The sequence below is a fragment of the Balaenoptera physalus genome (genome assembly GCF_965194825.1).
Source record: "Balaenoptera physalus genome assembly, chromosome: 14".
Taxonomy (NCBI): domain Eukaryota; kingdom Metazoa; phylum Chordata; class Mammalia; order Artiodactyla; family Balaenopteridae; genus Balaenoptera; species Balaenoptera physalus.
The window spans coordinates 30353190-30365277 of record NC_138893.1 but is presented as its reverse complement, the minus strand read 5'-3'; the positions used below and the strand labels follow the sequence as shown (position 1 = coordinate 30365277).

At 45.8% G+C, this 12088-nt stretch overlaps 2 protein-coding genes across 2 annotated transcripts in view; one reads left to right on the top strand and one right to left on the bottom strand.

Moving 5' to 3' along the window:
• LOC309642612 (uncharacterized protein) overlaps positions 1 to 12088 on the bottom strand; it is a 126661-nt gene that overhangs the window by 54383 nt on the left and 60190 nt on the right. The window lies entirely within an intron of this gene.
• LOC309642615 (peroxiredoxin-1-like) lies at positions 5404 to 10017 on the top strand. The gene is made up of 2 exons (XM_082424357.1): positions 5404 to 9126; positions 9501 to 10017. The coding sequence occupies exons 1-2, from the start codon at positions 8773 to 8775 to the stop codon at positions 9747 to 9749; spliced, it is 603 nt and encodes a 200-aa protein (XP_082280483.1). The 5' UTR covers positions 5404 to 8772; the 3' UTR covers positions 9750 to 10017.

The following is a 12088-nucleotide window of genomic DNA, read 5'->3' as shown; positions in this document are numbered from 1 at the left end:
TCTGTTGCTGTGGAACACATTACCCCAAAGCGTAACCGCATGAAACAGCCAAGGGTTATTGTCTCACAGTAGAGAGAGGATACCGTGTGGCTCAAGAATCTAGATGTGGTTCAACTGGACGCTTCTGGGTCAGGGTCCCTGGTGAGGCAGCAGTAAAGCTGTCAGCCAGGCCTACAGTTAGATCTCAAGGCTTGACCTGGGAAGGCTGGGAAATCCGCTTCCAAGCCCACTTGTGTGGCTGTCAGCAGGCTTCAGAAGACGTGCCTGCAGGCTTGCGGTGCAGTTGTGGGCCTGTATTAGTCAGCACGGGCTGCTATAACAAGTACCACAGACTGGCAGCTTATACAACAGTTCTGGAGGCAGGAAGTCTGGGATTGAGGTGCCCGCAGGATTGTTTCTCCTCAGGCCTCTCTCCTTGACTTGTAGTCGGCTGTCTTCTCCCTGTGCCCTCACACAGTCCTCCTTCTGTGTTTTTAGGTCTGCATCCTAATCTCTTCTTCTAAGGATACTGGATCAGTCATATTGGATCAGGGCCCACCCTAAAGGCTTCATTTTAACCTAATTACCTCTTTAAAGACTATCTCCAAATACAGTCATGTTCTGAGGTCCTGAGGGTTAGGACGTCAACACATAAATTTTGAAGGAATGGAATTCAGCCCATGGCAGGGCCTCTCCGCCTGAGGGTCCCCACAGCGTGGAAGCTTGTGATTCAAGATCGGGAAGAGAGACTCAAGACACCAAGACAGAAGCTGCCGTCTTTTATAATTTGATCTCAGAAGTCACATCCCATCTTGTCTGCCATATTCTATTGTTGGAAGAGAATCAGTGAGTCCAGAGGAAGACAGGGTTCACGAGAGCAGGGTCTCAGGAGGCAGCCATCTTGGAGGCGGCCTTCCACAGTCCGTAAGCTTCTCTCTCCAAATCCACCGGAGGGACCTAGACGGAGAGTGGAAACGCTGGCTTTGGAAAGGCAGTTTATCCGCCCTCATCTCTAAGGAGACGGTAGGAAGGAGAGAAAACACGTCAGCCTCTCTGGCTGCCCAGCATGACTAAACGATGGAGGCCCACCGGCAACAGACGTGTCCGCCCAGCCCTCTGGGCTCCTCGGCTGAGGACAGCCGGGCGGCTCCCCAGCAGATTCTGAGCTGGAAGCCGTGCGGGAGGCTGGTTCAGCTCCAGGCGGTGAGCTCAGGGCTCTTCTCCCTCCGTGGCACGTCGTCTCGTGTGTGAAGTCATAACCCGGAGCCTCACCAAGGCCTCCAGCTGTGCAAACCACCTCCACGTGGGCGGCTCCCCCTCTCCGTGGGGTTTCCGCACGCATCCTTCTGTACTCGGCGCCCCGACTCAGCCAGCAGTCTTCATTTGTTCTCTAGATGAGCCCTCCCTCCACCGGCTCAGCCCCTGGTGTTCGCTTAACCATTTCAGGACACACACATCACCCTCATCGCAGACGACGACAGACAACCTGCTTCTCCTTCACGATGTTCACACAGCCGCCCACGCTCACAGCAACCCCGCTGCCTCCCGGGTGGAACCATTTCAAAGTCGTTGTAAAGCGACAGGGTAGGAAACACAGGGCCTGAGGTGACTGAGGACTGTCCCCTCACAGGCAGGCGGGCTGACAGGTAGGAAACCGAGAGTACGGAGCTCCGGGCAAAGACGTCACGGCTGGGGGTGTGGGAACCCCACGCAATCCAGGGTGGCCGGCGTTTAGGGCAGTAGAGGAGGGGAAGGGGGGGAGGGAGGTTGGGGGCTGCTTTGGATAACAAGGAAAAGGGTGCTGAGCGCAGGTCTCCTAGTCTCTCCTGGCAAAGCTCCTGGGAGCAGGACTCAGCGTCCTCTTCATCTCTGCATGCCCCCCCCGCCCGTCACACGCACACACACACACACACACAGACACCCCACATACACACACACCACACACACGTACACACACATGTCAAGCACAGTCACATAGACACAACCCACACACACTCACATGCATACACACACACTCATATACAGTTACAATCTCATACACATACACACGTGTCCACACACATACACCATCGCCCACAAGCATGGACACACAATACACAAGTCACATATACTTGCACGCACATCCACAGTACAGACTCACACTACACATGCATCCACATGTGCTCTCTCTACACATACATCCACATGTGCTCTCTGTCTCTAACAGACACACACACACACGCACACACACACACACACACACACACACACACACACACACCCCACGCAGCCCCACCAGCACCCTCCCAGCCCTGGCATGTGGCTGAGGCTCAGTCAGGGTTGACTGCATTGATGAAACATTAAATCAGGGGAAATTGTGTTGGGGGATCCTTTTTTCCAATTAATCTTTCCAGTTGTTTAACATCAGCTCCTAAGGAATTCGTTGTGTGTGTTCAGAGCCCTAAACTCGTGCTTCTCAAAATCAGAGAAAGATCGGACTTCCCTGGTGGTGCAGTGGTTAAGAATCCGCCTGCCAATGCAGGGGACACGGGTTCGAGCCCTGGTCTGAGAAGATCCCACATGCCGCGAAGCAACTAAGCCCGTGCACCACAACTACTGAGACTGCGCTCTAGAGCCCATGAGCCACAACTACTGAGCCTGCGTGACGCAACTACTGAAGCCCACGTGCCTAGAAGCCTGTGCTCCGCAGCAAGAGAAGCCACCGCAATGAGAAGCCCGCGCACCGCAACGAAGAGTAGCCCCCGCTCACCACAACTAGAGAAAGCCCGCACGCAGCAACGAAGACCCAACGCAACCAAAAAATTAATTAATTAATTAATTTTTTTTAATTAGAGAAAGATCATTTCTCTTTTCCGCAATTGCATCTGAACTGACCATGCTTTAGGAGATTTTTTTCATGAAATATGACTCTTTAAATCAGGCCATGTCTAAGTCTTATACTTTACTCAAGCACTTGGGTGAGGGGGAAATATAAAAGATTCTCTCCAAGCAAAGCACTTCTCCACGTTTGGGGGGATCCTTTTAAGGAAAGGGGAAAGTATTGGGAAAACAGTCCATGGTCCAACATCCACCACTTTACGGGCTGCAGCTTCCAACCACCACCCCAAACGGAGCCCTGGGAATGGCGCACCCCAGGGGTGAAAGCATGGCTGAATTTGTTCAACTATGTTTTCTAAAGAATAACCCCCAAACATGCATTATTTTGTAATAAGTCAAAGGTTATTTTTTCGAGGAGGAAAGAAACAATCCTGTTGACACAGTAGATGCAAAGAACTTAGCACCATGCCTGGCAAGAAGAAAGGGCTCCGTAAATGGTTGTTTTTTGGTTTTTTGGGTTTTTTTGGTTGTTTAGTTGTAAAGATCCCACTGGGAGGGAGCCTGCTTTCTGAGTAATAGACATCCTTGATAATTTGATGCCCCTCCCTGGACCCCCTCAGAACGCTGCTCTGAGACCAGCTCTGTAGGCTGAAGGCTTCAGTCTCAAGTGCGCCCGACGAACCCCACTGAAGAGGGATGCTTTCCACTTACCCCATTCTTAAACCACCACTTCGAGACACGATGACTCCCCAGGAAAATGAGGCCACTTCAGAAATACACAATTCTGGCTTAATATCCGCCTCAATTGCCTGGTGTGTTCCCTTTACGACAAGATCCCCCCAAGCCTGCTATCTCCTATTAGAGTGTTATTCTCTATTTGATTTCCAAATTATTCTTCATGTGTCGCCTTTTACCTTGAGCCATTTTCTCCCCCCAGTGAAATCTTGGCACCCAAAGCAGTTCTCAGAACTAGATTAATTATAAAAGCATATTAATATCATCTGTATAGCAATGAAATTAATTTATTCAATAGATCCAAGAGGAAGTCATCAATTATGCCCGGTGACTGTAGCATTTTGTGTGACAGCATTTACAATTCTTACAAATTTTAATATTTCGTCCAGCAAGAGCTGCCATAAATATCATGTGCTGTGCAGCCTTGATTTATGAATTACGTGGACATTGTAGATGCCACTAGTGTTCAAATACTACACATTTTATTCTTATCAAGTGTGTGTTCCGGGGGCGGGGGTGGCGTTTTATCCTTCTATGAAAAATAAGGATCTCCATTCTCTCAGGGATGACCTCTCCCATCAATAGAGTCTACCCTGGGACATATACAAATTTCTTAGATGTGCTTCTAACCATCCAGGTTAAATTTCCCAAGACATGTTATATACTCAACACAATGGAAATTTAGCTGCACCCTCATGTCAAGATCTGAATATACCTAAGGCTTGCTCAGTCTCAGAATGAGTAAGCATTCAAAGAAGCACAGTGTGGTCTTCACGTGCGCTTCTCAAAGCCCTTTAGAGGAGATCCAGCTCACTATGCAGAGCAATTCTTACCAAACTCCTCCTTCCACCCCGTTCTTCTGCGTCACCCACAAGACCCACAGCTAGCCAGGAATCCTCTCTCACTGTTCCCTAAAACTACCGAAGAAAAGATAGTTGACATATATCGGACAAATAACTTGTATCCCAGCGATATAAGAAATGCCCACGGAGGGAATTCCCTGGCGGTCCAGTGGTTAGGACTCCGAGCTTTCACTGCCTAGGGCGTGGGTTCAATCCCTGGTCGGGGAACTAAGATCCCACAAGCCATGCAGTGCGGCCAAAAAACTAAAATAATAAAAATAAATAAATGCCCACAAAGGAGGAGGCCCAAATGGCCACTAGGCAGGCGAGAAGGGGCCCAGCTTTAGGAGTCCTCAGGGATGTGCAAATTAAAACCACGGTGAAATTAAAACCGAACACACCCACTAGAGTGACTACAATGAAGAAGACAGAAAATGCCAAGTATTGGCGAGGATGCAGAGCAACTGGAACTTTCACACACTGCTGGCTGGAGTGTAAATGGGTACCATTTGGAACGCCTCTTGGCTGTATACAGCAAGCTGAGCATATGCATTCCCTATGACCCAAAAATTCCGCTCCTAGGTAAATACCCAAAAGAAATGAGTCCATATGTTCACCAGAAGTCAGGTACTAGAATATTCGTAGCAGCTCTACTCATAATAGCCCCAAACAGAAAACTACAAAATGTCCGTTAACGGGAGAATGGAATAAGGTTGCCCAATAAAATACAGGACACCCAGTAAAATTTGAATTTCAGATAAACAACAAATAATATTTTAGCATAAGTATGCCCTACACAGTAATATTACCCAAAATGCTCTACTGCTGTGCATGGATGATGTCACAGACATAATGATGAACAAAAGCCTAAGAGAATCCAAACTGGGTATTTCTATTTATATGGTATCCAAAAACAGGCAAACTCACCCCTGCTATTAGAAGTCAGGATGGTGGGGAGATTGGTAGCTCCTGGATGAGGACACAAGAGACATTTGGGGAGCCTGAATGTTCTGTTTCTTGATCTGAAACACAAGAAACAGATGTGTCCACTCTGTGATGATTCATCAAACTGTACACTGTGAGACATGCTCATATCACATTGTATAGTCAACATACTTTATAAGTACGTTTCTTATTCACTTCTTATTCAGGCAGAGATTATAAAAGTTTGTTGCAAGTATCCAGATCAAGATTTGTGTTTCAGAAATTATCAGCGTTCACAATACCTGCAGGGGAAAAAAACCAAACTCGAATATGAGCTCTCTTTACAATTAAAAGAATATTTTTATCATTCTTTTATTTGTTTTGGCTCTGTCACAAATTAAAGTGCTTGGAATGCTGTAAAAAAAAAAATGCTCACAGCAAAAAGTATTTGTTGTTTATCCAAGGTTCTAATTTAACAGAGTATTCTGTCTTTTATCTGACAGCCTTATTCCATCCTCCTGCTAATGGACATTGTGGCCATCAACACATATCATACATGTATTTTATATGTCAATAAAAGTTATTTTAAAAACTTCACAGAACACTGCGATCAATATGGAGCCTCCCATTTTTTTCCCTAAGAATGGAGGAGGGAAATGTCAGGGGGCAAAGCTGGAATTTTTAGTGGGCTGGGAGGGGGTCAGAGTAGAAAACAGGACTGCAAATACTCACGTGGTAATAATTTTTGTAACACGAACATTAATCTTTTAAAGACCAGAGATACGACCCCTATTTCCATCCTGTTAGGATTTAAATTCAAGTTGCCTACTAGGTACCTTCAAACTTCATCTGTTTTTGTAGAAGGAGGACGGGTGGTGATCAGTCAAGCACATTATTTGGGTCCCTTCCCACCTCCCCCCACAATAACAGACCCCTGGCCTCTAAACAGTCATTAAGGAAATGGTGAGGACCCCCAGCAAGGCTGAGAGGGACATTGAGAAGCAGCTCCTCGTTAGATGTACCCATTCAAGTGGAGACAAAAACACAAAGCTGAGAGAGAGGAGTGAAAAGTCGACTGAGACACTAGATCCAGTCCCAAAAGACAGCCCAGGAAAGGCAGTAGAGGGCAGTGGTTAGACTCAGCTCCAACATTCCTGACCACGGGTCCTTGAGAACATCACCAACCATCTGAGCCTTGGTTTTTTCACCTGAAAAAGGGGGATAATGATAGTACCTACCTCACTGGGTTGTCGTAAGAATTGGGTGAGATGATGGGTGGCAGATTATATTATCCCAAAGTGACCACAATGCGTTTCCTGCTCCATACGCTCCTCTAAAACTTGCCACTCCCCCATCAAGGTGGAGTCTAATTCCCTTCTCTTGAATCTGGGGGGAGCAGAGAGCTTGTGACTGGCTTGTGACCAATAGAAGGTAGCAGAAGTGATGCTGAGTAAATTCTGAGGCAAGGTCATACAAGGCAGTTCCCTTTCCCCTTGTTAGCTGGTATACACCCCATCGGAACCCTGGGCCTCCATTAAAGCCCAGCTACCTGGAAGCCACCATGCTGTGGGGAAGCTCAGGCCATGTGGGGAGGCCACACGTGGCTGCTCCAATGGACAGCCCCTGCTGAGATGCCAGCTAACAGACGATATCAACTACCAGAAGTGAGTGAAGACAACTCCAGATGATTCCAGCCCCCATCTTTTAATAATCCAGATCATTAGCCCTTGAGTCTTTCCAGTTGAGGCCCCAGATATCAAAGAGCAGAGACCTGTCATTCCTGCCATGCCCTGTCCAAATCCCTAATTCACATCCATTAGCAAGATAAAATGGTTGTTTTATGCATTTAAGTTTGAGGTGGTTTGTTATAAGCAATAGTAACTAAAACATAATGTCTTGTATCGGTTAGCTCTTGCTGCATAACAAAACACTCCAAATTTAGTGGTTTAAAACAACACACATGGGGCTTCCCTGGTGGCACAGTGGTTAAGAATCTGCCTGCCAATGCAGGGGACGTGGGTTCAAGCCCTGGTCTGGGAAGATCCCACATGCCGCGGAGAAACAAAGCCCATGTGCCACAGCTACCAAGCCTGCACTCTAGAGCCCATGAGCCACAACTACTGAGCCCACATGCCACAACTACTGAAGCCTGCGTGCCTAGAGCCCGTGCTGCACAACAAATCACCGCAATGGGAAGCCCACACACCACAACGAAGAGTAGCCCCTGCTCACCGCAACTAGAGAAAGGCCACGCGCAGCAATGAAGACCCAGTGCAGCCAAAAATCAATAAAATAAATAAATTTTTTTTAATTAAAAAATAAACCCACATTTATTTAGCTCACAATTCTGTGGGTTAGTGGGCAGTTCTGGTGCTTTGGGCAGTATCAGCCAACCTCTCCCGGGCTCACTCGTGTGTCTGTGCTCAGATTGTGGTCGGCTGGTGGCTGATGATCTAAAATGCCTCACCTACATGTCTGGCAGTTGGCTGAATGTCAACCAGGCAGCAGATGTAACTAGGCCATAGGACTCTCATCATCCAGGAGGCTGGCCTATGCTTCTTCACAAGGAGGCAGGGTTCCAGGAGCAGCAAGAGAGGACCAGCCCACTGTGTAGGCTCCTCAAGTTTCTACCTGCAGCATGTTTGCAGATGTTACATTGGCCAAAGCAAGTTCATGGCCAAGTCTAGAGTAAGAATGAAAAGGCACCCCACTCAAATCTGGAACAAGAGAAGGATGCCCACTCTCACCACTTCTCTTCAACATAGTATTGGAAGTCCTACCCTCAGCAATCAGACAAGAAAAAGAAATAAAACGTATCCAAACTGGAAGGGAAGAGGTAAAATTGTCACTATATGCAGATGACATGATACTACGTATAGAAAACCCTAAGGACTCCACACAAAAGCTACTAGATCTAATAAATGAATTCAGCAAAGTAGTAGGATACAAGATTAACATTCAGAAATCGGTTGCATCCTTTACACTAACAATGAAATATCAGAAAGGGAATGTAAAAACAATACCTTTTAAAATCACACCAAAAAAAATTTTTTTAAATACCTAGGAATAAACCTGACCAAGGAAGTGAAAGACTTATACACTGAGAATTATAAAACGTTAATAAAGGAAATAAAAGAGGATTCAAAGAAATGGAAAGATACTCCATGCTCTCGGATTGGAAGAATTAATATTTTTAAAATGGCAATACTACCCAATCAATCTACAGGTTTAATGTGATCCCTATCAAAGTACTCATGACATTTTTCACAGAACTAGAACAAATAATTCAAAAATTTACATGGAACCATAAAAGACCCAGAAGTGCTACAGCAAGCCTGAGAACAAACAAACAAAGCAGGAGGCATAAATCTCCCAGACTTCAGACAATACTACAAAGCTACAGAAATCAAAACAGTGGCGTGTCTCCTTCCTGACTGTCCTCGGTGGTTTGTCTGTGAGAAATGCTGATAGCAATATGTCTTCAGGAAATGCCAAAATTGGGCACCGCGCCCCCCAGTTCAAAGCAACTGCTGTAATGCCAGATGGTCAGTTCAAAGATATCAGCCTATCTGACTACAAAGGAAAATACGTTGTGTTCTTCTTTTACCCTCTTGACTTCACCTTTGTGTGCCCCGCAGAGATCATTGCTTTCAGTGATAGGGCAGAAGAATTTAAGAAACTCAACTTCCAAGTGATTGGTGCTTCTGTGGATTCTCACTTCTGTCACCTGGCATGGATCAACACACCCAAGAAACAAGGAGGACTGGGACCCATGAACATTCTTCCCTTGATATCAGACCCCAAGCGCACCATTGCTCAGAACTATGGGGTCTTTTTTTGTTTTTAATAAATTTATTTATTTATTTGTTTATGGCTGTGTTGGGTCTTCATTGCTGTGCGCGGGCTTTATCTAGTTACGGTGAACGGGGGCTACTCTTCGTTGCGGTGCGTGGGCTTCTCATTGTTGTGGCTTCTCTTGTTGCAGAGCACGGGCTCCAGGCACACAGGCTTCAGCAGTTGTGGCACATGGGCTCAGTGGTTGTGGCTTGTGGGGTCTAGAGCTCAGGCTCAGTAGTTGTGGCACACGGGTTTAGTTGCTCCGCGGCATGTGGGATCTTCCCGGACCAGGGCTCGAACCCGTGTCCCTTGCTTTGGCAGGCAGATTCTTAACCACTGCACCACCAGGGAAGCCCGGACTATGGGGTCTTAATGGCTGATAAAGGCATCTCATTCAGGGGCCTTTTTATTATTGATGATAAAGGTATCCTTCGACAGATCACCATAAATGACCTTCCTGTTGGCCGTTCTGTGGATGAGACCCTGAGACTAGTTCAGGCCCTCCAGTTTAGTGACAAACATGGGGAAGTGTACCCAGCTGGCTGGAAGCCTGGCAGTGATACCATCAAGCCTGATGTCCAGAAGAGCCAAGAATATTTCTCTAAGCAGAAGTGAGCGCTGGGCCATTTTAGGGCCAGGCTGCAGTAGGTGGCCATGAGAGCAAAACCTCTTCTGTACTATTGTCATGCTTAAAACACAAGACCTTACACTCAGCCAAGATGTGGTGTGGGACTGGACAGGCCTTTCCTGCAGGGGTTGGGGAAGCCAGCCTTTCTTCCTCTGGAGGGAATGGCCTGAGCTGTATTATGGGGCAAGCAAACTGATGTGTATAGTAGTAGGGTATCACTTTTGGTCTTTTGTAGTTTTATTAAACTTGAGCTGAGACCTTAAAAAAAAAAAAAAATCAAAACATTGTGGCATTGGTACAAAAATAGGCATACGGATCAATGGAACAGAACAGAGAGCCCAAAAATAAACCCACACACCTACAGTCAATTAACCTTCAACAAAGGAGGCAAGGATATAAAATGGAAAAAAGACAGTCTCTTTACAAGTGGTGCTGGGAAAGTTGGACAGCTGCATGTAAATCAATGAAGTTAGAACACACCTTCACACCATGCACAAAAATAAACTCAAAATGGCTTAAAGACTTAAACATAAGACATGACACCATAAAACTCCTAGAAGAGAGCATAGGCAAAACATTCTCTGACATAAATCGTACCAATGTTTTCTTATGTCAGTCTCCCAAGGCAATAGAAATAAAAACAAAAATAAACAAATGGGACCTAATCAAACTTACAAGCTTTTTCACAGCAAAGGAAACCATAAAAAAAACAAAAAGACAACCTACGGAATGGGAGAAAATATTTGCAAATGACGCGACAGACAAGGGCTTAATCTCCAAAATATACAAATAGCTCATACAACTCAACAACAAAAAAACAAACAACCCAATCGAAAAATGGCCAGAAGACCTTAATAAACATTTCTCCAAAGAAGACATACAGATGGCCAGTAGGCACTGGAAAAGATGCTCAACATCACTAATTATTAGAGAAATGCAAATCAAAACTACGAGGTACCACATCCCACCAGTCAGAATGGCCATCATTAAAAAGTCTACAAATAACAAATGCTGGAGGGGGTGTAGAGCAAAGGGAACCCTCCTACACTGTTGGTGGGAATGTTAAGTTGGTACAGCCACTATGGAAAACAGTACGGAGGTTCCTCAGAAAACTAAAAATAGAATTACCATATGATCCAGCAATCCTACTCCTGGGAATATACCCAGACAAAACTGTAATTCAAAAAGATACATGCACCCTTATGTTCATAGCAGCACTGTTCACAATAGCCAAAACATAGAAACAACCTAAATGTCCATCGACAGATGAATGGATAAAGAAGATGTGGTACATATACACAATGGAATATTACTCAGCCATAAAAAAGTATGAAATAATGCCATTTGCAGCAACATGGATGAAACTACAGATTATCATACTAAGTGAAGTAAGTCAGAAAGAGAAAGACAAATACCATATGATATCACTTATATGTGGAATGTAAAATATGACACAAATGAACTTATCTACAAAACAGAAACAGACTCATAGACATAGAGAACAGACTTGTGGTTGCCAAGGGGGAGGGGAGGAGGGAGAGGGAGTTTGGGGTTGGTAGATGCAAACTAGTATATATAGGATGGATAAACAACAAGGTCCTAATGCAGAGCACAGGGAACTGCACTCAATATCCTGTGATAAACCGTAATGGAAAAGAATACAAAAAAGAATGTCTATATGTGTATAACTGAGTCACTTTGCTGTACAGCAGAGAGTGGCACAACTTTGTAAATCAACTATACATCAATAAAAAAATAAAAATAAAATAATGCAGTAACTTAAAAAAATAAAAAAGAATGAGAGAGCTCCCAAAGTAACATGGCAAGGAGATGTGAATCTGGGGAGGGAAAGAACCATGGTCATTTTTGTAGTCTGCCACGTTCTGACACAGAGACAGCCTCTAGCACGCGTTGGCTGTCCATGTCACATAAAAGACACAGAGTTTGTGCTGCTCTGCAGTCCCCGGACGTAAGCTCAATGTACCTAGAACACAGGGTGTCTGAGAGCGGTGGCTGGGGATGAGGTGGGAGAGACAGGCAAGGAGCTAGGTTCAAAAGGCATTCATCCCTGACTCCTCAGGGACAGACACAGTGGCACAAGGGCAAGAGTTTGGGAGTCAGACACGCCCAGGTTTAATTCCAGCTCTGCCATGAGCCCCTGGGAGGCCCCTTGCTAACCACTAAGGTCCCCATCTTTCATAAGGGATAAAAGCATCTACCTCTTAGTGCTGCGGGGAGGATGAGATGAGGCCAGGTGCCTGGCAAGGAGCATCGTGGTGCCACCGGAAGAGCTGCAGCTTGGCTGTCATCAGGCCCCAGGAAGCTG

Bases quoted from the DNA above. Each gene is read 5' to 3' on its own strand.
- LOC309642615 (XM_082424357.1), top strand. From the start codon at position 8,773: ATGTCTTCAGGAAATGCCAAAATTGGGCACCGCGCCCCCCAGTTCAAA. The intron at 9,127-9,500 runs GTCTTTTTTTGT...CCGGACTATGGG, and splicing joins CCATTGCTCAGAACTATGGG to GTCTTAATGGCTGATAAAGG.